This window comes from Capra hircus, unplaced genomic scaffold, assembly GCF_001704415.2.
Source record: "Capra hircus breed San Clemente unplaced genomic scaffold, ASM170441v1, whole genome shotgun sequence".
Taxonomy (NCBI): domain Eukaryota; kingdom Metazoa; phylum Chordata; class Mammalia; order Artiodactyla; family Bovidae; genus Capra; species Capra hircus.
Window position 1 is genome coordinate 1 of NW_017189869.1, and position 25,282 is coordinate 25,282.

Sequence of the window (25,282 nt, forward strand, 5' to 3'; positions counted from 1 at the left end):
GTTTACACGTACTAAGGGCTTAGATACATCCTCTACTCTTTCAGCCTCTTTCTCCAAAAGAGAGACTGTGCCTTCTGTCTTTCAAAAGACCATCCATATTCAAAGTGCAGTTCAACATTCTTTCACTTTTATTCTTCCTATAAAATCTTTCCTAATAACTGTGTCAAAAAAATGTTCCTCCATGGTCACATGATGACTTTCAAGGCTCAGATGCTTTTGCCTTCACAGGTCCCTTCCTCCACATACACACAAATCTATGTAAAACCACATCTTGTGACTGTGTTGACATAAAGATGAACATAAGCTAAAATAAATCATATTCCTTTATCTTCTGATTTAATTTTTAAAAGATATCAAATATTCTGTGAAGAGTTGGACATGACTGAGCGACTGAAAGTATCATGGACCCTATGAGCTTGGCCTCCTGTGTTTAATGGGCTATTTAACTCTCTGCTCTGGCTTCACTTGACTGACCATAAGGCCTGCTGGAAACATCATCCCTTTTGCAGCAGTTCTCCAATAGTGGCGATTTGGCCCCCAAGGGAGATAGGTCTGGAGACATTTTGGTCAGCATTATTACCACAAGGATGGAAGGGGGCAGTGACTACCAGAATCTCACGGGTAGAGACCAGAGGTGCTATCAAGCTTCCTACTAAGCCCAGGGAAGCCCCCACCCTGACCTCCAGCAAAATTCCAGTAGCTGATGAGGGAGACAAACCTTGCCTTATTAGATCGTGAGCTTTGAGGAAATGAGATTTCTTTAGTGTATAATATACACTGCAAATACCAGCCACCAAAGTACATTTCAAATAGTAGGTATGTGAGTGTGTGGATGCTAAGTCACTTCAGTTGTATCCGGCTCTATGAGACCTATGGACCACAACCCACCAGGCTCCTCTGAACAGGGGATTCTCCAGATAAGAATACTGGAGTGGCTGGCATGCCCTCCTCCAAGGGATATTCCCAATCTAGGGATCAAACTTGGTCTCTCTTATACCTCCTGCAATGGCAGGCAGGTTCTTTACCACTAGCACCACCAGGGAAGCCAGAATAGTAGATATACTATACATTGAAAAGATGAATACCTGAAGTAATTAGAAATCTTTTCCTGTCCAATTGAAAAGTTTAGAAGAATCTAGTCTTTACAGGACTTTCAGTATGAAAATTAAGATGCCTCACACTACCTTAGAAGGATCCCAGGCAACACACAAAGAAAGCTGATTGGGCAGCAGAATGTCACTGTTCAAAGAAGCCATACCAACCAAACTTCAGACTTCTTCTAAAGCGTATCAACACACAACTTTCTGTTAAGAAAACACAATGAGGAATATTCTTTTAAAAAACACACATACCAAGTCCTCAGTCTTGGAAATTCTAGCTGCAGAGAGTTTCAGGTGACTCTAATACATACATCTGGTTTAGTACATGGGTACGATTGGAAAGATCATGTTAATAGATGATGATATCCACTTTTGTTCATTCTAAAAGGACTATGCAAGTATGTATCACAATAAAACAATTGTCATTGGCTTCTGAAGTTGCTCCTTTTAAGCGTGTCTGTGTGTTCTAAATATAGTGAAGATGCATGATTTCTAAAATTGAGACTCTATCATGTAAAAATGTGGTTTTGTTATTTTTAAAATAAAAATTAAAGCACAATCAGATTTAAGTATTTCTTAACAATCATGATAGCTGTTCCCAGGGAATGGCCCTCATAATAAATTTGCTTCTGTCCTGTTTTTTTCACAATGTAGTCAATGGTGGCTGGAAGATCATATTTTATCATTTCGTCAAAACTGCATGAAACAAAATGAATAAAATTTGTTTTAATTCTTTACTAGTAATAAGAAAGTTATTTTCATGTTTTAAATTATGGATTTAAGAAGTCTTCATGAAGGGACACTTGGGTCATAAGAACTAACATTGATTCCACACTTCTTATTTGTTAGCTACTAACATGCTACCTGTTTCCAAGCACCACTTCATTCCAAGCCCTCAATATACCTTTGAGATAAGTACATAACTATATATAACTATGCATATTATAGAGCTGAGGAAACAGGAAATGTGCCCATGAGCATAGCCAGTAAATGATAGACTAAATTTTACAGTGCTCTTCTTCTGGAGCCAATGTTCTAAGATATTGTATTTATGGCTTTCCCATAAGAGAATTATGAGCAATATACTATTTAAAAATGGATACCAGACAAAAACCATTGCTAGGGGTACAGAAGTGCAAGTAGAAAATCAATTTTTCTGGCAATTGATGACGGTAGATAGCATTATATTATTCTGCTTCTCTGTGGCAACAGTAACCATGTACGAATTTACCCTTTTCTTCTCCTCCACCCTCCACAATTTTCCTAAAAAAAATTAAAAAGCCACAAAAAGTAGTGGATGGATTGGAAACATGAAAATTTAGGGAACTGGAGCAAGAACAAGAAATCACATCTTTTGACATATTTTTCATTCTTAGGCACATGGATAACCATAAAAATAAAAATCTAGAATAATTTTTACATACAAATATTTTAAAGATTTAGGAATATTACTCGAATTGTATGTTTTAATAAAATATCTTCATTCCAGTTCTACAAAATTTATTTCAACATTAATAATTCAATAAGCACATTTAATACATTTTAAAATCAAAATACAGCAGTATAGATTTTTTTCTTCCTAACCTGAAAGTCCAGAATACTTTGGGATCTGCTTCCAGGTATAACTGTTTCCCAGATCAAGGATTCCCTCTGCTTGCTGTTCCCCATCCACACATCATACCCAGTATCTGCCAGAAGAAATCCCAAGCTAATGTTGGGAAGGTTGAAAATCCAAATACTGGCAGTTACAAACAGACCATAGTGTAAGTACACAACTGGCTTTTGGGCTGAAAAGAAAGCACTGAAAATAGTTTATAACTGAAAAATAAACAAGGCAGTCCCTGATTTAGGGTCTGTTTTGTATGTGAGAATTCACTATAACTCCCTCAAAAACACAGACCAAATGTTACTCAACATTGTAACTTTAAGGGACCTAATCTGGTTAGTTCCCCAAACTGGCCCCTTTTGATATGTATAAACGCCATAAAATTCCTTAAATGTTATTACTATTATAAAAATATGTGAATTTTTCAGAAGATCCCACATATATTGTTAATGCATATTGAATGTGCTTTCAAATTCCTTCTGTCTTCTCATAGATATTCTATTAGAGTGCCACTCTCTCCTTATTGATTTGAGAATAAGATTTCAATTCAAGTAAGAAACTGTACAGTGAGGAGTTAGAGCAATGGCAAGGTTATCTGCTCCTGTTAAGCCTTCAGAGTATTGCTTATTCTTTCCTTTTCCAAATTCCCTGATCAAGACTCCAAAGAATGAGATAAAGGGAGGAAGAAATTTTTGGAGAAAAATCTTTGTATAGAACATAAGTATGGTTATAATTTTTAGTGAAGAAGTATATTTTACCTAGGATAGAAATAAATTTTGCATATTAATAATTAATTTGAGGACTTCCCTGGTAATCCAGTGGTTAGGACTCTCTGCTTCCACTGCAGGGGCCACAGGTTTAATTCCTGGTTGGGGAAACTAGGATCCCACATGCCACGTGCATGGCCAAAAGTGAAACAAATATTAATTTTGAAGTATAATAGGTAAACTTTATAAAGCCAGAGAGTCACCCTCACTGTAAACTAAATGAATGCTTTTTCTGGAATGTAAATGAAACTTTTATTTCTCTTTTTCTATCTCTCTCTCTCCACACACACCACACACACACACACACACACACACACCACACATTTATAGGTTTCCCAGGTGATTCAGTGGTAAAGAATCCACTTGTCAATGCAGGAAAAATGAGTTCAAGCCCTGGTTAGGAAGATCTCCTGGAGAAGGGAATGACTACCCACTCCAGTAGTTTTGCCTGGAATCTCATGGACACAAGAGCCTGGTGGGCTACAGTCCACGGGGTCGCAGAAAGTTGGACACAACTGAGTGACTGAGTATGCAAGCATATATGCTATATACATACATATACATAGTTTGTGTGACATATCCTAAAATATGCAATTGTTTCATTTCCAGTCACCTCTTACATTTGCCAAGGAGCAAATGAAATAGTGCATAAGCAGTCAATTCACAAAAAGATGTGCCTCTAAAACATCCTCAGAGATTCCTTTTCTCTATTAGCTGCTGAAACTCTGCCTCCTCACATGAACATTCTCTGAGTATTCTAGTTTCTAGCCATCATCAAGTCTTCTTCTGCACTTGAGTAGGAGCCCTTTCACTCATGAAGATGTGCATTTATCTTAAAAAGTCAACTGTAACGAAAAATGGGAATACCAGACCACCTTACCTGCCTCCTGAGAAAGTTGTATGCAGGTCAAGAAGCAACAGATAGAACTGGACATGGAACAACAGAAAGGTTCCAAATTGGGAAAGTAGTAGGTCAAGGCTGTAACACCCTGCTAATTTAACTTATATGGAGAGTACATCAAGCAAAATGCCAGGCTGGGTGAAGCACAAGCTGGAATCAAGATTGCCAGGAGAAATATCAATAACCTCAGACATGCAGATGATACCACCCCTAAGGCAGAAGGAGGAACCAAAGGGCCTCTTGGTGAAAGTGAAAGAGGAGAGTGAAAAAACTGGCTTAAAACTCAACATTCAAAAAACGTAGATCATGGAATCTGGTCCCATCACTTCATGAAAAATAGATGGTAAACAATGGAAACAGTGACAGACTTTATTTTCTTGGGCTCCAAAATCACTGTAGATGGTGACTGCCACCATGAAATTAAAAGATGCTTGCTCCTTGGAAGAAAAGCTATGACAAACCAAGACAGCATATTAAAAAGCAGAGACATTACTTTGCCAACATAGGTCCATCTAGTCAAAGCTACGGTTTTTCCAGTAGTCATGTATGGATGTGAGAGTTAGATTATAAGAAAGCTGAGTACTGATGAATTGATGATTTTGAACTGTGATGTTGGAAAAGACTCTTGAGAGTTCCCTGGACTGCAAGGAGATCAAACCAGTCAGTCTTAAAGGAAATCAATCTTGAGTATTCATTGGAAGGACTGATGCTGATGCTGAAACTCCAACATTTTGGCCACTTTATGTGAAGAACTGGCTCAAGAGAAAAGACCCTGATGCTGGGAAAGATTGAAGGCAGGAGGAGAAGGGGAGGACAGAGGACGAGATGGTTGAATGGCATCATCGGCTCAATGGACAAGTTTGAGCAAGCTCTGGGAATTGGTGATGGACACGGAAGCCTGGCGTGCTGCAGTCCATGGGGTTGCAAAGAGTTGGATGTGACTGAGCAACTGAACTTATTGATAGTTATTTTCAGCTTATAGTCATATTGCCAGAAAAACTCCCTCACAGGATCATTTGAAATACTTTAAGAATGTTGTGCTTTAGGTAAATTTCTAGAGTTCAGGCCCAGAAAGAGTTAAACAGTATTTGAGAAATGATATACAACTACAGTTCAATATCGCAGTAATCCAAGTTCAAGATCAGAGTAATCCAAGTCTATGCCATGACCAGTAATGCTGAGGAAGTTTAAGTTGAACGGTTCTAGGAAGACCTACAAGACCTTCTAAGAACTAACACCAAAACAAGATGTCCTTTTCATTAAAGGGGACTGGAATGCAAAAGTAGGAAGTCAAGAAATTTCTGGAGTAACAGGCAAATTTGGCCTTGGAATACAGAATGAAGCAGGGTAAAGGCTAATAGAATTTTGCCAAGAGAACACACTGCTCATAGCAAACACCCTCTTTCAACAACACAAGAGAAGACTCTACACATGGACATCACCAGATGGTCAACATCAAAATCAGATTGATTGTATTCTTTGCAGCCAAAAATGAAGAAACTCTAGACAGTCAGCAAAAACGAGACTGAGAGCTGATGGTGGCTCAGATCATAAACTCCTTACTGTCAAATTCAGACTGAAATTGAAGAAAGTGGAGAAAAACACTAGGCCATTCAGGTCTGACCTAAATCAAATCCCTTATGACTATACAGTGGAAGTGAGAAATAGATTTAAGGGACTAGATCTGATCGACAGAGTGCCAGATGAAGTATGGAATGAGGTTCGTGACATTGTACAGGAGGCAGGGATCAAGACCACCAAGAAAAAGAAATTCAAAAAGGCAAAATGGTTGTCTGAGGAGGCCTTACAAATAGCTGTGAAATGAAGAGAAGTGAAAAGCAAAGGAGAAAAGGAAAGATATACCCATTTGAATGCAGAGTTCCAAAGAATAGCAAGGAGAGATAAGACAGCCTTCCTCAGTGATCAATGCAAAGAAATAGAGGAAAATAATAGAATGAGAAAGACTAGAGGTCTCTTTAAGAAAATTAGAGATACCAAGGGAACATTTCATACAAAGATGGGCACAATAAAGTACAGAAATGTTATGGACCTAACAGAAGCAGAAGATATTAAGAAGAGGTGGTGGAGGGTTCAGGATAGGGAACACATGTACACCCATGGCGGATTCCTGTTGATGTATGGCAAAACCAGTACAATATTGTAAAGTAAAAATAATAATAATAATAATATAATGAAACAAAAAAATAGAAGAGGTGGCAAAAATACAGAGAAGAACTATACAAACATTTCTTCATGACCCAGATAATCACAATGGTGTGACCACTCACCTACAATCAGACATCCAGGAATTCGAAATCAAGTGGGCCTTAGTAAGCATCTCTATGAAAAAAGCTAGTGGAGGTGATGGAATTCCAGTTGAGTTATTTCAAATCCTAAAAGATGATGCTGTGAAAGTGCTGCATTCATTATGCCAGCAAATTAGGAGAACTCAGAAGCTGCCACAGGACTGGAAAAGTTCAGTTTTCATTCCAATCCCAAAGAAAGGCAATGTCAAAGAATACTCAGACTACCTCACAATTGCATTCATCTCACAAGCTAGCAAAGTAATGCTCAAAATTCTCCAAATCAGGCTTCAACAGTACACAAACTGTGAAATTCCAGATGTTCAAGCTAGATTTAGAAAAGGCAGAGGAACCAGAGATCAAATTGCCAACATCTGTTGGATCATCAAAAAACCAAGAGAGTTCCAGGAAAACAACTACTTCTGTTTTATTGACTATGCCAAAGCCTTTGACTGTGTGGATCACAACAAACTGTGGAAAATTCTGAAAGAGATGGGAATACCAGACCACTTGACCTGCCTCTTGAGAAATCTGTATGCAGGTCAGGAAGCAACAGTTAGCAACTGGACATGGAACAGCAGAGTGGTTCCAAATAGGGGAAGGAATACGTCAAGGCTATATATTGTCACCCTACTTATGTAACTTATATGCAGCATACATCATGCAAAATGCTGGGTTGAATGAAGCACAAGCTGGAATCAAATTTGCCGGGAGAAATATCAATAACCTCAGATATGCAGATGACACCACCCTTACGGCAGAAAGTGAAAAAAAACTAAAGAGCCTCTTGATGAAAGTGAAAGAGAAGAGTGAAAAATTTGGCTTAAAACTCAACATTCAGAAAACTAAGATCATGGCATCTAGTCCCATCACTTCATGGAAATAGATGGGGAAACTGTGGAAACGGTTACAGACTTTATTTTGGGGGGCTCCAAAATCACTGCAGTTGGTGATTGCAGCCATGAAATTAAAAGACGCTGACTCCTTGGAAGGAAAGTTATAACCAACCTAAACAGCATATTAAAAAGCAGAGACACTTCTTTGCCAACAAAGGTCCATCTAGTCAAAGCTATGGTTTTTCCAGTAGTCATGTATGGATGTGAGATTTGGATTATAAAGAAAGCTGAGTGCCAAAAAATTGATGCTTTTGAACTGTTGGTGTTGGAGAAGACTCTTGGGAGTCCCTTGGACTGCAAGGAGATCCAACCAGTCCATCCTAAAGGAAATTAGTCATGAATATTCATTGGGAGGACTGATGTTAAAGCTGAAACTCCAATTCTTTGGCTACCTGATGCAAAGAACTGACTCATTTGAAAAAACCCTGATGCTGGGAAAGATTGAAGGCAGGAGGAGAAGGGGACAACAGAGGATGAGATGGTTGGATGGCTTCACCAACTCAATGGATTGAGTTTGAGTAAACTGTAGGTGTTGGTGACGGACAGGGAGGCCTGGTATGCTGCAGTCCCTGGGGTCATAAAGATTGAGCAACTGAACTGAACTGAGAGATACATTACTTATCAGATTCAATGAATAGATTACAATAGATGTAGGTAGTTTAGAAATGTGAGTTTCCAATTTTAAGGCATAGCCAAAGGAAAGGAAATCAATAGCAACAAGCAACACGCCAACTGTCATCTTTTTAATAGACATAGAGCAGATTCTCAAGTATTTCTGACTAGCAGCATCAGTGTCACCTGGGAAACTGTTATAAAAAGACATATTTAGACCTACTGAGTCAGAAACACTGGGGTTTAGTCCTGGCAATTTGTGTTTGTAAAGCCTTTCAATTGATTCTGATGTACACTAAAGGTTGTCACTGAAAGAATATTTTCCAGGATATTTCTGCGCTTCTCAGATTAGTTTTTCCCTAGATTTTTTTTTCAAGAATATTTGCGTAGCCAAGAGCTCTGAAAGACAGCTGTAATAGCTCTCTCCAAGATAGAAGGCAGGTTGGTTCTTGACCAGTATGATAAAGAAAATATCTGTCTTGGGGGCAGGGAGATAGGTTTGCTCGCTGCCTCCCCCCATATGTTTAGGGGTTTCCTAAGCCTAGGAATCCTCACTGTGACATAGATACGCTGTACATCCAGTGTTCATCTGGGTCTGCCTTCACATTATCCCCATAGGTCTTGAGGATCAAGAGAAGTGTGAAGATCATGAAGTCTGCTGTTCAGTAGACAGTACATTTACTGTTGACTGGTTTATGAACTTCTCACTAAGTAGGTTAGTCCAGCTTAAAGCTAAGATTTATTAAAGCTGATATTTAAGAACAACAACAACATGATCTTAATACATAGTGCCTTGGAGTTATAAAAACTATAATGGGTCATATTAGTTGGGCGCTATCATGGATCATGCATTAATTATACTAAACTCTCTGGCGCAGAGAAGACATTCAATAGATAGTTCAAAATGAATACAGAAATCCTCACAATGCTTTGAGGTTGAAATATAGATCCATATTTGCTGTAGACCTTGCTGTGTTATCAACCTGTTATATATAGTTGACTTGTTTATAGTTTATTTCAGCTATAATTTAATATCTTTGATAAGGTTTTAGATATACTGTTATAGCAACCCATCTAAAAACTACTTAAGGTGGATTACCTAAGCAGACAGTTCTCATCTATATTTTAATTTGTTTCCCTAAGTGCTATTTTCAAAAGGAAATTCTATGGTGGCCTCCTCCTTGCATGCTTTAAGTAATTTTTCCTGTTTGGTTTAGATTATACATAGCTTTTGTGATCTGACTTCTCTGAGTGGGGCTGCAAAAATGACCAGCTGAGACATAGCAAAGCAAAAAAGTTTTGCATGTGAAAGCACAAATCCTTTCCTGTGTCTTCTAATATTTTCCATTCTTTACTTTTTTCTCATCTCTATTCCTTCTCCCTCCTTCTAACACCTACTTAGCTACTTCTATCTTCTTTCACACTAGCAGAGAAAACTCCCATTCAACTGGCATTTTCCCCTTACTAGATATCTATGTAGAGCCTAGTAACTCATTATTATTGAGTTACCCAATAATTATTATTATTGAGTAATAATCTGAGTAATACTTTATAAAATCCTAAGCATCACCTTGTTCCATTTCCCCTCTTAGATAACTCTGTTGCTGCTGCTGCTGCTAGGTTGCTTGAGTCGTGTCCAACTCTGTGCGACCCCATAGATGGCAGACCACCAGGCTCCCCCATCCCTGGGATACTCCAGGCAAGAACACTGGAGTGGGTTGCCATTTCCTTCTCCAATGCATGCAAGTGAAACCTGAAAGTGAAGTCGCTCAGTCATGTCTGACTCTTAGCGACCCAATGGACTGCAGCCTTCCAGGCTCCTTTGTCCATGGGATTTTCCAGGCCAGAGTACAGGAGTGGGGTGCCATTGCCTTCTCCCAGATAACTCTAGAAATATTTAATTTGAAAATGCAACAGAGCTGTGTAATCAACTTTGTGCAGAAGAGTATTTGAACTAGAATATGTGGATTTCAGCTCTGACAATGCCAATCATATATCCTTTATTAAAGTGCTCAACCTTTATGAACTTCAATTTCCTCATTTGGAAAATGATGGGGATTAAACTAGGTAATGCTTAGCATCTTTTAATTTTAGATTATCTTGATTTTTTAAAATAGGAATTGCATCATATCTAATAAGTTTTAGATCACAACACAGTTCAGATATATTAGTCTTCTTGTATACAGAGAATATGAATACATACTTGTAACTCCAAAATAAATTAGACCAAATTTTGGAGGGGAATGTGAGCAACAATATGATGGTGCAAAGTAAGATGTATATATGAGGCACAACTCAGGGAGGGTGTGTACTCAAGGCATCTGGTGAGTAGAACCTAGGGATGGTGCTAAGTACCCGAGAATGCCCAGGACAATAAAATGAAACCTGTCCCAAAATGTCAACAATATTGAGGGTAAGAAATCCCTTACCTCCCAACTTCCTGAACTGGGGTTGCCAGTTGCTTCCTAACCCACCTGTGTTCTTTTCTCCCTAGAAAGGGAAAGTGAGCTGGCCTCAATGCAACTTACTGTCTACTTGGCCTTTTCATGGAGTGTAACAGTCAAAAGAGCAAGTGATAGCCCCACTGCACAAGTGAAGAGACTAAGCTTTAGCAACAGCAGATGATAGAAAACAATCTATTCAATCTCCGAGTGTGCCAAAGAGGCATCAATAGTCAACCCCAGGACTGTCTCTTGGCAACACTCGTGATTCAAGGCTCATTGTCACTCTGGAGTTGAGAAGAAACCTGAATAGGAGGATTGGAAGAGAAGTTTCGCCTCCCTGAGATCACAGTTCGTCAAGAGTTTCTAGATACATTTCCAAGGGAAAAAATAATTGTAAGCATTTTTTTCCAATTAAAAATGACCAATGAAAAGTTTGTTGATGCTAATATATTTTGAAAGTCAACATTACAGAAAGAAGCATTGCGTTTATAACAGTACAGAAATCATGTAGGTGAGAAGAAACTATTTTGGAAAAAGTAAATGAATAATTCTCTAAATCCAGAACTACTTTTTGTCTTTTGCCATCAAAGAAATAATTTCATTGTAAACTTCTTGAGGTGCATCCATTGCCCAGATAAAGTCCAGATGATTGTAATTTGGAATTTCCTTGTGGTGAATGAGATTAGAGAGTTTTGAAAGCAAAAGGTCAACATCCTGAGGGTCAGCCAACAGGTCTTGGCCAGCACTCCATACTGCAATTGGGACATTCATGGCTGTTAAATTGTAGATGGGAGGTGTGGGCTAAAACACAAGAGGAAAAGAATCAGAATTTTCATAGGTAAATTCACTTGAAACTCAATACTTATTCAGTGGGTAAATCAGATATCACTTAAAAAATTGAGGTATAATTTATAAATAACATTATATTTGTTGCAGGTGCACAGCAATGATTCCACACATGTATACATTGTGAAATGATGACAACAAAAATATCTAGTTAGCATCTACCTCCACGTGTAGTTTTACCCTAACCCTAACCCTAGAGAGAGAGAAAGAGATAACTTTTAAGATTTACTGTCTTGGCAAGTTTCAAATGTACAGTACAGTATTAGTAACTACAGTCTCCACACTGTAATTGCATCTCCAGGTCTTACTTATTTTATGACTGGAAGTTCATACCTTTTGACCACCTTAATCCATTTTGCCCATGCCTCTAGCAACCACCAATCTGTTTTCTACATCTATTAATTCCAGATTTTTCATGTTTTAGATTCCACATTTAAGTGAGATCATATAATATTTATCTGTGCATGAATAACTTATTTCACTTAGCATAATATTGTCAAGGTCCATCCTTGTTGTTACAAGTGGCATGACCCAATTTCATAATTAAATCTTAAGAATTTACACACTCTAAAGGTATAACCTTCTCAGAATGGCCTGAGTCATTTATGTTGACTTTGTCTGACTTCCCAGTATAGTCATTGGAAAGGTAGTCAGTTGATTAAATGAGTTGTATTCTAAATACTTGCCTGATTTTTACTAAATATAGGTTCAAATTCTTAGAAAATCTATCAGTAGCCCCATTTCCTATTTCGACAAAAATCACCATTCACACAAATTTTAAAGGCATTTATAAAGCAGACCAATGGTAGACATAAAGCAGACAAGAAAATTGCTACTAATTTTTCCCACTGTTCACAGAGAATTTTGCTAGTTTTTAAACATGATATTCTCAAGAATTCTGATTCAATACATTAATGTAATAGCTATATACTTATGCTTATAGCTATTATACTAATAGCTATACACTACAATATACTTATATAAGTATAATATATAGCTATATACTACAATATACTTATACTTATATAAGTATATACTTATACGATATACTTATATAAGTACAAGCTATATACTTATACAAATAGCTACATACTACAATACTTATGCAATAGCTAATTCACAAAGAAATGTTTTATTATATGTATATAGTATTATATGTATAGTATTTTAATACTTTATTATGCTCCTTTACATGTTGGACAGAAGGGAAAAGTGTGGAGAATGCCCATGAGAATAAACCCACTTTTCTTCACTCATATGCCACTGTTTGAAGTGTTTTCCAGGACCAGCTTCTGGATCTTAAATTATCATCACTTCCCCAGTTAGCTGACACCATCCTGAGTTGTGTTTGGCTTGGTTGCAGGGAGCATGGAGTTGGGGGGGGCGGTGTTTCACCCGCTTCCCCGCCCACGATGGAGTCTCTGGTTACTAGTGTTAAGAGCCCAGGACAAAGGCAGCCTCTGAGGTGCTGCTGGTTTCCGATTCTTCCCCTCAGCCTTCACAATCCAGTGTCTGTGCTCATTCAGCTGCCCTCAAAGTACCACATGACTGCAGTAAGAAACTTCCAGAACTGATCACCCCTGGTGGCATTAGACAGACTTCTGAGGTCTGGACAACAACTTGACTTTGGAAAATACATGTAAAGTTATCACAATTTCATCTTTAACCTTTTATATCTTTGTCTTTAAAATGTGAATAACTACTACTTAAGACGCTTACCTGATTATAATGCATTAGGTTCTCAACTGAGGCTCCCCAGTCAAAAGCTTGGAATTTCCCAGACTTAATAGCCTAATGGAGAGAAATTTAAAAAACTAAGAAATTTAAAAAAATTACTTGGCTATGTGAATGATAACATACCAACATTTCCAAGTAGTTTACTTTTAATTTAAATATTATTTATTTTTTTCTCATTCCAAGAATAAAGACTATTAATCCTAGAGAACAATTTATTCAAGTTTAAATGCAGCTCTGCTTGAAATAATTTTTCTTGCCACTCAAGTCATGAAAATCATTTATTTCTTGCTACCCAAAGCACCTATTTTTGTAGGATTTTCATTCACATGGATTGATAATTTCACCTGGTAGTCCCCTGCCAGAAAAATTCCCTGCTAGGAACCTTTACTTTGACAGACTAGCCTAAGACTTTGCTTTAGGTAAATTGGTGATGGTTGAGGCCCACAAGAAAGTTTTAACAGCTTGAAATGATACCTGTCTCCAGTGGAGGATGTTTTGAACAGAAGTTCCTGCTGGATTATGTGCTACATACACATCTAAGCGACTCTAGAAAGCAAGCACATAAGCACACATACACACTTAGATATACGTTCAGTTTCTTGAAAACACCCAAGACTTAAACTTTTCTGATCCATATCAGGTTTTACCAGCAGCATTACTGGCAGGATATGAGCAAAAGAGTTGTACATCACTTTATGGCTGGCAAGCTCTGATTATATGGGCTAATTTTAAGGATGTATAGCTAAACTAAACAATTTTGAGTGAGAATAGTTGTCAATGGATAATATAAAACATGAAATATGTGACATACTGTGAGCTAGATTGTTTTGTTCTATGATCTGCATACGTTGGGGCTTCCCAGGTGGCGCTAATGGTAACGAATCTGCCTGTCAGTGCAGGAGACACAAGACACAGGTTCAATCCCTGGGTCAGGAAGATCCCCTGGGGTACAAAGTGGCAACCCACTCCAGTATTCTTGCCTGGGAGATTCTATGGACAAAGGAACCTGGTTGGCGACAGTCCATGGGACTGTAAAGAATCAGACATGACTGAGCACAGTACATACTTTACATATGTTAGCTCATTTAATCTTCACATTGAGTCATTTCATGGATAAGGAATCAAAATGAAGGTGTTCAAGTGTGTTGCAGAGGTAGGATCTGAATTATGCTTTTAACCTGAATCCATATTTTTAACTTCCTTGCAATACTGCAGTATGTTGTATGTGTTTTTACACATCCACTTGGTGCAAAGCAAATGAAATAGAAGGTAAAGAGTATGGACAAGATCTTACATAAAGAGTTGCTCTGAAAGAAGTTTTGGAAGATTTATAGGGTTGACTATCAGCATTACAATATTTTAAATAATATTCATCCAGTATCTAGACATATGTTTCCTACAGAGGAACCTGACAACATGGTTCAATACCTCATCACAGAAATTAAAGTCACAGTGATTTTCAGGTGATCAGAGGTGAGTAGCGAGTTTTCTGTTTTTGTTTTTTCTACAAGCTGTTTACTTCAGGGCACAACCAGGTGAGGGGAATGGACAACTGGCATGGCTTGATCTCTGCTATCTGCATATTGGACAGAATTTTGAAGTGACTCCTGGTTCTAATAAAGTACCATTCCTAAGTGATGATAAGACAAGAAGTCAAGAGAGTTGCTCAAAATAATCAGAAATTTCAGGGCATACAAACCATGTTGAAGTTTTTATTGTCAGCTCCAGTAATGGCAAACAAGGCATTCTTACAAAGGACATCCAGTGTCTCACGAGAGCACACTTCAACACCAAGAAATTGTTCAAAAAAATTGTGTGGGTAGAACATTTTGTTACCAAATATAATCTGAAAAATAAAAGCATCATTATAGATTTGCAAATAACAAGCTACAGAAAAGACTTCTTAATTTGTCTAGTTTACTGACAGAAATGTCTATTTCAATATTTCTATATGTTGTCTTAGGAAGTTTAAATGCCTTCTCTCATTGAATCCCAATGATAAAGATGTGGAATGGACAGGGCAGATATGAATACTGGGTTATTATTGCATTGAGAACTGTACTGGCTAATGAAAATTGTAATGTATAAAAATGTATTGTCTAGTTGGTGTAATAGGAACTATGGGATTAAATCATAAAACAACATTGTAGAATATCAAAAGTCAGTTCCAAGATGTGTGGTATCAGCAATAAATGACCAAAAATCATCAGGGAAAAGGATGACCTCAAGCCATATTTTCATGAAAACGTTAAAAAGACAAAGAGGTTTGGTAGCTTAATAATTGAAAGGACTCACCCTCAATGTTCTTGAGGAAGGTTGGCACTTTGTTACCCCAATTTTATTTTATTCATTGTTTATTGAAGTATAGTTGATTTACAATATAATATTAGTTTCAGTTATATGACTTAGTGACTCCATATTTTCAAAATTACACACAAAGTTTCAAAATTATACACATACAAAGCTACTATAAAGTATTGACCATTTTCTCTTTGCTGGACATTTTATCCGTGTGACTTATTTATTACTGGTAGTTCGTACTCTGTCATCCCCATTTTATACAGGAGAACAGAAGGCTAATAAATAGTCAGGGTCTTGGTCTAGTGAGAACTGGATTGCAGCTAGAATCCTGATCCAAGCCTCAAGATTTTGACTTAAAGTCTAATACTATCTTTTTTTAAACCCCTCTCTCCTCTGCCTGTCAGAAATTCTGAGTACAAGTGAAACATAAACATGTTCTGAATCTGGGCAGCCTGTAAATATATTCAGGGTCATCACACAATTTTACATTTTGAGTAAAAGTTTTACAAATATAGTTGCAGGTAAAAATCTTTTAGGTTTTAGACACCTGTGTTACTTTAGTGAGAAAAAAATGAACAGCACACCCCCAAGTGAAAAAAAAAAAAGAAACGCACACAACCATAGAAGAGAATGGCATCAGTAAATTTTGTAGCCTGAGGCAAACTGTTCTCCTAATGGAGTGTGTGTGTGTGTGTGCACTCGTGTGTCTGTTGGTTACAGTGGGTGGGAGAACTTGGTGATTAAACTTTGGATAAAGGAAAGATTATTAAATCCCTAACATATATGCCTACATAATATCTACAGTTTATTGAAATCTATCCTGCTGCCCTGCAAAACCCCCATTCACAGAGAAAAGCCCTCTTAGGAGTGAGACTTGGACAGCCGAGGGCACCTGATGAGGGTCTGCAAGCTCTTGCTTCACGTCTTCCCGGCTACCTTACCCTTTCTCTCCTTTTCCTGTCCCTCCCCTCCTTTCCTGTTTCCCTCTTCCCACCTCTCATGGACTAGGTAGTCGAGGTATTTTATTTGACTCTTTTGTGTTGCTTTTAGCTCGTCTTCCCCAGGCTGAGGGTGGAAACACAGCCTTGAAGACTTGTGTGGATACTTGGTAAAGAAACATCCATGAGGGAACAAAAACACTGCCAGGTGTTGCTAGCACTCAAAGAAATGGAGAATTTAAAAAAGTGGGATCTCTTAAACTATAACGGGGATTCGAACATGGTCAGTGCTATTCAAGGTGTAACATAAACACATTCAATCCATTCCTGGATATAAACACGATCGTCCACCATGAGTTTGTTGTCTATCGCTTTGAAATACACAAACAATTCAATATCTTAGATCTGGGTAAAGGGAATCACATACCTTGAAGAGGAAGTGAGGAATAAGCGCAAGTTTGTTAAACAGGCTCTGGGTGTGCTTCACTGTGGCGACTGGGGCTAATGCATGGAAGACTTCGATTTTTTCAGCCAGTGTGGGATTGGTAGAAAAGGCGACAAAACCTGAAAGAGAACAAGGAATATGTGTAAAGGTAGGGGTGTGTGTGTGTGTGTGTGTGTGTGTTTTACAAGTAAGATATCATTACTTTGGACTTACTAAGGGTGTCATCTGGGACAACCTGAAATGAACAAAATGGTCAGATTTTAGTATATTTTATTTTCATAGATTCTCTCTGGGGACATGAGGTTTGCTGTTGTGTAGTTGCTAAGTCGTGTCTGACTCTGGTGACCCCATGTACTGGGGCCCACCAGGCTCCTCTGTCCATGGGATTTCCCTAGCAAGAATACTGGAGTGGACTGCCATTTCCTTCTCCATGGGATTTTCCCATCCCAGGGATATAACGCACATCTCCCATTTGGCAGGCAGATTTTTTTTACCACTGAGCTACCTAGGAAGCCCTGGACAGGAGGTTAGAACTTTTTAAATGTTACATTTAACTCTTTTATCTGACTTTTGAAAACAGGCCAACTTTAGAATAATCACATGGTAATAAAAGTGTTATAATTTATGTGACAGCAGGTTTGGTTCAGCTTAAAATTATCTCATCTTATAACAATGAGATAATTAACACAACATGAATAAGGTATATAAATGGAAAGGTTAAAGCACAAATTTGAAATGTGTTAAAAGACAGTTTGAAACTTAGTTCTGTGGTTTATTAGCTTTGTGACCTTGGAAAAGAGACCTAAACTCTAAAAGTTTTAGTTTCCTCATCTAAAAATAGGTATAATAATGACTACTTCCTTAGTTTGTTTAGGAAATGATTAAGTTGAATCATGTGAAATATTTACCAGGAACTAAGCCATGCCCGTGGGGCCACTCAAGATGGGCGGGTCATGGTGGAGAGGTCTGACAGAGTGGTCCACTGGAGAAGGGAATGGCAAACCACTTCAGTATTCTTGCCTTGAGAACCCCATGAACAGTATTGAAAGGCAAAATGATAGGATATCAAAAGAGGATCTCCCCAGGTCAGTAGGTGCCCAATATGCTACTGGAGATCAGTGATGAGATGGCTGGATGGCATCACTGACTTGATGGACGTGAGTCTGAGTGAACTCCGGGAGTTTGTGATGAACAGGGAGGCCTGGCGTGCTGCAATTCATGGGGTCACAGAGAGTCGGACATGACTGAACGACTGAACTGAACTGAACTGAGTCACATAGTAATGCTTAACAAATGAGTAGCAGAGATAATTCCAATATTTGTATACAATATTCTCAGCCCTTATCTGCTTTTAATTGTTTTCATGAACAGTATCATATAAAGTGAAAGTGAAGTCACTCAGTTGTGTCCGACTCTTTGTGACCCCGTGGACTATAGCCTACCAAGCTCCTCTGTCCATGGGATTCTCCAGGCAAGAATACTGGAGTGGGTTGCCATTTCCTTCTCCAGGGGATCTTCCCGACCCAGGGATCGAACCCAGGTTTCCTGCATTGGAAGCAGACGCTTTAACCTCTGAGCCACCAGGGAAGCCCTACCGTATAAATAGACTGGGTTCTAATTAAACAATTATTAACGTAAATTCTTTACGGTTGAATTTCATAGGACAATCTCTCCTTACTGTTAATAATGACATGTTGACTAGACCTAAGAATAGCTTGAAACAAAGCTTTTCAGATTTGTGCAAAACTTAAATAAAGCAAAAAGAAAGAAAAACTTTTCAGGTTTATGCCACTCAGTAATATGCAGCCTGATCCACTGGAAGAAGAACATGCTTTCCAACAGCACTCTGTTGATTAAGGAGTTCTTTATCTGGCTTCCTAACTCTGAAGATGAGAGCCAGCAGGTCACCCAGCGCAAGCAGGACTCCTTCGCAAGGGGAGTCAGTCTCCTCCTGCCAGAGTATTAGTAGCAGCACCACTGACACTGAGAGGGGGTCAGTAGGTCCATAAAGGGTCAGACAGGTAACTTCTCAAAACAAGCTTAAGCCCATTGCAGATGCAATCCATCAAGGACACTTCACTAAACATCGTGTACACAGCAGATTGACTGGTAGATGTCAATTAGAAGGCAGAAACAACTTGCTGAAATTTATGAGTATGGTGACACAATGACAAACTGTCCACTGGTGAGTAAGAAGAATGGAAATGTTCAAAATTTAAATACTCAAAAGAGCAGTAGCTTGGAGTGATTTTCTGTCACGACAAGTGGTTCTATTTACCTCAATAAATCTTAAGGACATTTCTGCATTTCAGCTAACTGCAATAATTTTATAACCCTGTATCACTGAGAAAAGGTTAAGCTATGTTCAACATGTTCTATACAAAAGCATAGGAGTCAGTCATAAGCACCCCTCTGATACTCCCAAATCTGACTCCCTGATTTATTTTTCTCTTCATAGAAAAATGCTACCATCATCTAGCATCATATATATCTTACTTATCATTTTCTCTGCCTCCACCTGCTAGAGTATCAGTAGTAAAAAGACAGGGATTTTAAACTATTTACTTTTTTGCTATATCCTTAGGATATGTTATATGAGACCCATAAATAGGGTTGACTGAATGAAATAAACTGAGACCAGAGACCATGTGGTACAAAGTTGCAGAGCATTGGTTCCTACCTGTAATAACTATGTTATCTTACACAAACTATTTCTTCACCCACTATTTAGGTTGCCTATTTTTGGGCTCCAAAATCACTGCAGATGGTGAATTGCAGCCATGAAATTAAAAGACACTTACTCCTTGGAAGGAAAGTTATGACCAACCTAGATAGCATATTCAAAAGCAGAGATATTACTTTGCCAACAAAGGTCCGTCTAGTCAAGGCTATGCTTTTTCCAGTGGTCATGTATGGATATGAGAGTTGGACTGTGAAGAAAGCTGAGTGCCAAAGAATTGATGCTTTTGGACTGTGGTGTTGGAGAAGACTCTTGAGAGTCCCTTGGACTGCAAGGAGATCCAACCAGTCCATCCTAAAGGAGACCAGTCCTGGGTGTTCATTGGAAGGACTGATGCTGAGGCTCCAATACTTTGGCCACCTCATGCAGAGCTGACTCATTGGAAAAGACCCTGATGCTGGGAGGGATTGAAGGCAGGGGGAAAAGGGGACAACAGAGGATGAGATGGCTGGATGGCATCACTGACTCGATGGACATGGGTGTGGGTGAACTCCGGGAGTTGGTGATGGACAGGGAGGCCTGGTGTGCTGTAATTCATGTGGTCACAAAGAGTCGGACATGACTGAGCAACTGAACTGAACTGAACTGATACAAACAATAGGAATAATAATGGCGTTATATCAGTGGGCTGTTGTAGACATTGCATTATATAATGAATGGAAAGCAATTAGCAAGCATGAAGACCAACATACCTGCATGACCACTGGTAAAGGATCTATACGAACTACACTACTTGCTAATTGCTTTACCTACCAATGGTGGTGCCTTGGGAATGGCCAACATAGTGTAGCTTCTTCTGTCCTGTTCTCTTTAAGATGAAATCAATTGTAGATGGAAGGTCATATTCAGCCATTTCATCAAAGCTGTAAAAAAGACAAAATAAACTAAATACACATCTTTGTTATAATTGCTATAAGTCAAACCTATTTAAGCTAAAGCTTCCTTTGAAAAATAGAAAACTGGATGCTCTAAACATTGCTGCTTATAGACTATTTGAGTGTCAGGGGCTCTTTGCCGATGACTTCTTTAAAGAGCTGACATTATTTCTAAAGCACAGCATGGTAGCTGCCATTTGATCCAATTTGAAACACTAGTATTTGTAGTTGGGGACTACTTCCATCCCTGAATCTGACTGTCAGATTTAATAATGACTTGTATTTAGTGTTCCACTACCATGAAATATGAATAATTTCTCTATTTTATTCTTTACAAGTCATCCAGAATAATTTTTTTGAAAATGAAAACAGGCTCTGCCCCTCCCTTGTTAAAACTTTCCAGAAGCTTCTCCTTACACTTAGAATGAGCTCCAAGGCCCTCATTGTGACCTACACTGCCCATCCTCATCCTGGCTTGTCAGCATCTCTAGTGTCCTCGCCTCTTGGTCTTCCTCTTCCTCACTACACTTGGGACAGATAACCTTCCATTCGGTTCCTAGAATTTTTAGAGCACTTTTGTGCCTCAGCTCCATCAACCAACTTCTCTTCTGTTCTCCACTTCCACTAGTAATTCCTAGAGATAAGGCACCAGAAGGCCAGTAAGAGAAAATCTTTGATAATCTCTCCATGGTGTCTGAATTTCATTGTCTCCCCCTCCACTTCATTATTGCTGATGAGAGATGTTGTCCATGAACCCCAGCTGGGTTTAAATCCATGTGGATGTTCCTTTAGAAATTGCCAAGGACAACAAATTTCCTTGCTTACTCATTTTGCTCAATCCTTGTGGAAAAGCAGATTCAGGGAATCTCATAATACTGGGCACTGGGATCACAGTTAGGAGGAAAACTACCCTTGGAATGAGGTGTATGAAAAATCTAAGATAGATTAGAATCAAAGGACTTCCTTCTCCTCCTACTTGAAGTGGGATTTGTTAAGATATGACTGGATTGGAAGCAGTGACTACTGATGATTTTTAACTCAATATTTATTTTTAATTCTCCCTCTTTACCTGAAAGCCCAGAATTCAGGGGAGTCTGGTGAATAGTATAAATGTTCCTGGGCCCAAGTGTTTCCTCTGCTGTTCCCCAGCCACACGTCATAACCAGCATCTGCCAGGAGGAAGCCCAGGCTGTTGTTGGGAAGGTTGGAAATCCAGTTTGTAGCTGAGGCAAGAAGACCATGCTGCAGAAACACAACAGGTCTCTGACCTAAGGGAGAAAATTATTCAAACCGTTATAAACTCACTCCTTATTCTCAGAGAAACATGAATGTAGGAAGACTAGAATTAAATAAGTTTTCTTGGTGGGGTGAATATTTTTGAAATTGTTATCTTAATTGTGATATTTTCTCAGATGACAAAATATGTGCACCTGTATACTTTAAATTGTGTGCAGTTTGTTGTAAGCCAGTTACACTCGAAAAGCTATTGAAAAATTTTATTAAAGAAATTCAGCATAATGTTAATTAAGTGGATTTGTTATCAGGGACTCTGAGTTCCCACCCAGCACAACAAACTAAAATCGTGGGCCAGTGTGCTTCACATCATAGAAGCCAGTGTAAATCTGGTGCCACTCAGACCCTTAGCTTAACCTCAGAAGTCCAAGGTGGATCAAGGATTTTTTTCCCTGTGAGTAACTTAATCTCATGTTCTAGAATTAGAATATATTTGAATGGAATGTATTTGACTCACAATTCAAGGCACTCATCTTTTCCCGTCATTCCAGCCCCCCAAGCTTCCCTGGTGACTCAGTGGTAAAGAATCTGCCTGCCAACACAGGAGGTGTGGTTTCAGTTCCTGGGTCAGGAAGATCCCGTGGAGAAGGAAGTGGCAGCCCACTTCAGTGTTCTTGCCAGGATACTCCATGGACAGAGGACCCGGGCAGGCTACAGTCCATGGGGTTGCACAAGAGTGGAGCACAACTTAGTGACTGAACAAAAGCCAGTCCTACCTAAATGATTAGCATCATTCTTTCCATGAGGAATCCGATAGACCTGAAGGATATAGCCATCTGCAGTTATAACTTTATGCATCTCACTTGGGTAGCCCCAGAAGGAAATCATCTGACTCTGAATGGAGGGAAAAACAAAATTAGCTTCATGAGTTTACTGGGCCATTTTTATGATTCCTATTGTAAAACTTCTCATTGATTGTTAACATACATTATGTAAAGAAATATTTCAAACTTTATAATAAAAGATATTTTAAAAGAATTAATGAGAACAAGAGCATCAATATCTTTGGAAGTGTTTTTAAAATATTAGTGATATGAATAACTTACCACATTCATACTGGCTTCAGGGTTCTTAGCAATTTTTCCAAGGAAACAAAATGCATTTCCAGACATGTGGATGAAACATACCATTACAAGTAGCCACCACATTTTCAATCTATTAGGGAAAAAACAAAAACATTGCATCATGTGGTAAATCTTACAATATAACATGAAGTCATGATATTGAGCTGCCTCGCTCTTTTCTTCACATATTTTTCACTTATTAGCTTCTCTGTCATATCATTCTCCTGCTTCTTATCACTTTGTCAATTAGAAGATTTTTATAGTACTTCTGCTATTCTGGTCATTTATTCAGTTTTGTACATGATTCTAGTTTTCCAAAGGACCTTTTATCAACCTACCCTTGTAGATATTTGCTATTTACCATCTGTTATGGTTTGAGTTGGTCTTCCACTGACACCCCAAAAATAGATATATTGAAGACCTCAAAACCTCTGAATTTTACTCCATTTGGAAGGAGAGTTATTACAGATGAAATTTAAGTTAAGATGAGGCCATCCTGGAGTAGGGTGAACCCTTAATCCCGTATGAATGGTCTTCTTCTAAGAAGATGGCCATGTGAAGGCAGAGAGAATGGAAGCCAAGGGGCAAAAGAGATTACTGGCAAACTACCAACACCTAGGAGGAGACATCGAAAGATTTCTTTACATGTTCTGGAGGGAGCTTAGCCCTTCAAACACCTTGGTTTTAGATTTACAGATTCCACCAACGTAAGATAATAATTTTCCATTCTTTTAAGCAACCCACTTGTGGTTCTTTGCTCCAGCAGCCCTAAGAAAATGATACACCATCTGTCAGAAAAGGGAGAGAAAGCCAACACTCAGAATGGTTGTCTTTCTTGAAACTGTGAATAAAACAAGGAAGTCTGTCTGTTTTGTATGTGAAAACTTGGTTTAATCCCCTCAAAATGGCAGACCAAAATGTTACTCAAACATTGACAATACAGATATATTTTTATATTATTGTTTTAAAATATCTGGATTCAAAGATGACCCACTTAATAAGTCTTTTGTTCACCCGCTGTACCTCACATGATAAATACGACAATCGATAACCACGGCTCTATTTGTACCTTCAGGCATCCTGATTCCTCTCCATTCCTATTGTTGATCGCCATCAACTCTTCCCCTTTCCTAATGAATACTTTTCCCAAGGGGCGCCTGCACTAACATACCCCTGCTCCCACCCCTACCTTGCAAATGCTCCATTGTGTTCCATTTGCAACCATGCAATTTTTTCAGTTTCAGACTTAACATTTTCCCCTACACTCTGTTCAAATACATCATATCCGAATATGACTGTAGGTTTCCACAGCTGCAGTATTCTGCTCTAAACTTGACATGATCATTTAACAAAAAAAAAAAAACAAAAAATATTAGCCCAAGGAATACATGAAGGAATGGCATGTTCTCTGCCTTCAAGGAACTTACAACCTAGTGATCGTTCAGTAGTACCAACTCTTTCTACTTGCTCTCTTACCTGTACCGTCCATGCATTTCTTAGTCCCTATTAATTCAGATCAACTCAGGGCTTGCTTGCTTGCTTTAAAATCCCATAGGTAGACTTAGGCTTTAGACTTAGTCGAACAAAAGGATGGCTGGATAACAAGGTAGCTATAGAGCATTCTGCTCAGACCTTGGCTTCATAAGCATTTGCTGCTCAATGAATGAAAATTCATCATACTATTAGCAGTACTTTTCAAACCTAACTTTTGTTAGCTCCATAAGTGGTTTCTAATAAGTGGGCTTCCCTTGTGGATCAGCTGGTAAAGAATCTGCCTGCAATGGAGGAGACCTGGGTTCAATCTCTGGGTTGGGAAGATCCCCTGGAGAAGGGAAAGGCTACCCATTCCAGTATTCTGGGCCTGATATTCCAGTATTCCATGGACTGTATAGCCCATGGGGTCACAAAGAATCAGACACAACTGAGTGGCTTTCAACTTATTAGAAATCATGTATGTACTAACAGCTAAAATAAAATTAAAAATGATTGACCTTACTATTCTTAAGAGCTACCTACGTCCCTTTACTTTTTATCAAAAAATTAAAATAAATATTCTATCTCATTTACTACATGAATATCTTCAAGGTTTATTAGGGTTATTTTTTCCTAAAGAAATGAATTTGTGTATATTCTCTTGATCATGGCTGAATAGAGCTCAATTCAAAGCTTTCAGGTTTTAGTGGTAGAAGTAGCCTAGGAGAGAATGCAGAGGGAAGGAAGCAATTAGAGATGAGAGGGAGAGATCCAAAGAGAAAGATGTCCATAGGTATCAAGACTGGTGACTGTGAGGAACCTAAGCTGGTCTTTTTGATAGCTATAAACATAGACATTCCTGAATATCATTTGAATTGCTAAAATAAGTGAGCTTTTCCAGAAAACCCCACAAACATAGTTAAATAAAACTGAATATTTTT

At 38.5% G+C, this 25,282-nt stretch overlaps 1 protein-coding gene across 1 annotated transcript; it reads right to left on the bottom strand.

The window, feature by feature from the left end:
• Nucleotides 1–11,193: 11,193 nt before the first annotated feature.
• On the bottom strand, nt 11,194–22,952 carry LOC108634714 (gastric triacylglycerol lipase). Its single transcript, XM_018044887.1, has 9 exons — nt 22,851–22,952; nt 22,521–22,638; nt 21,581–21,779; nt 20,390–20,499; nt 16,879–17,015; nt 14,912–15,058; nt 13,687–13,758; nt 13,195–13,266; nt 11,194–11,430 (listed from the first exon to the last, which is right to left on the bottom strand). Exons 1-9 carry the CDS (start codon nt 22,950–22,952, stop codon nt 11,194–11,196), a joined length of 1,194 nt encoding a protein of 397 aa, XP_017900376.1.
• Nucleotides 22,953–25,282: the final 2,330 nt, after the last annotated feature.

What these genes read in the sequence shown, in the direction of transcription:
- LOC108634714 (XM_018044887.1), bottom strand. Translation starts at nt 22,952, where the DNA reads ATGTGGTGGCTACTTGTAATGGTATGTTTCATCCACATGTCTGGAAAT. An exon ending in GAATGATGCTAATCATTTAG is followed by an intron (nt 21,780 to 22,520) that starts GTAGGACTGGCT and finishes TTTCTCCCTTAG; the next exon opens with GTCAGAGACCTGTTGTGTTT. An exon ending in ACCTAATGCATTATAATCAG is followed by an intron (nt 11,431 to 13,194) that starts GTAAGCGTCTTA and finishes CTTGTGTTTTAG; the next exon opens with CCCACACCTCCCATCTACAA.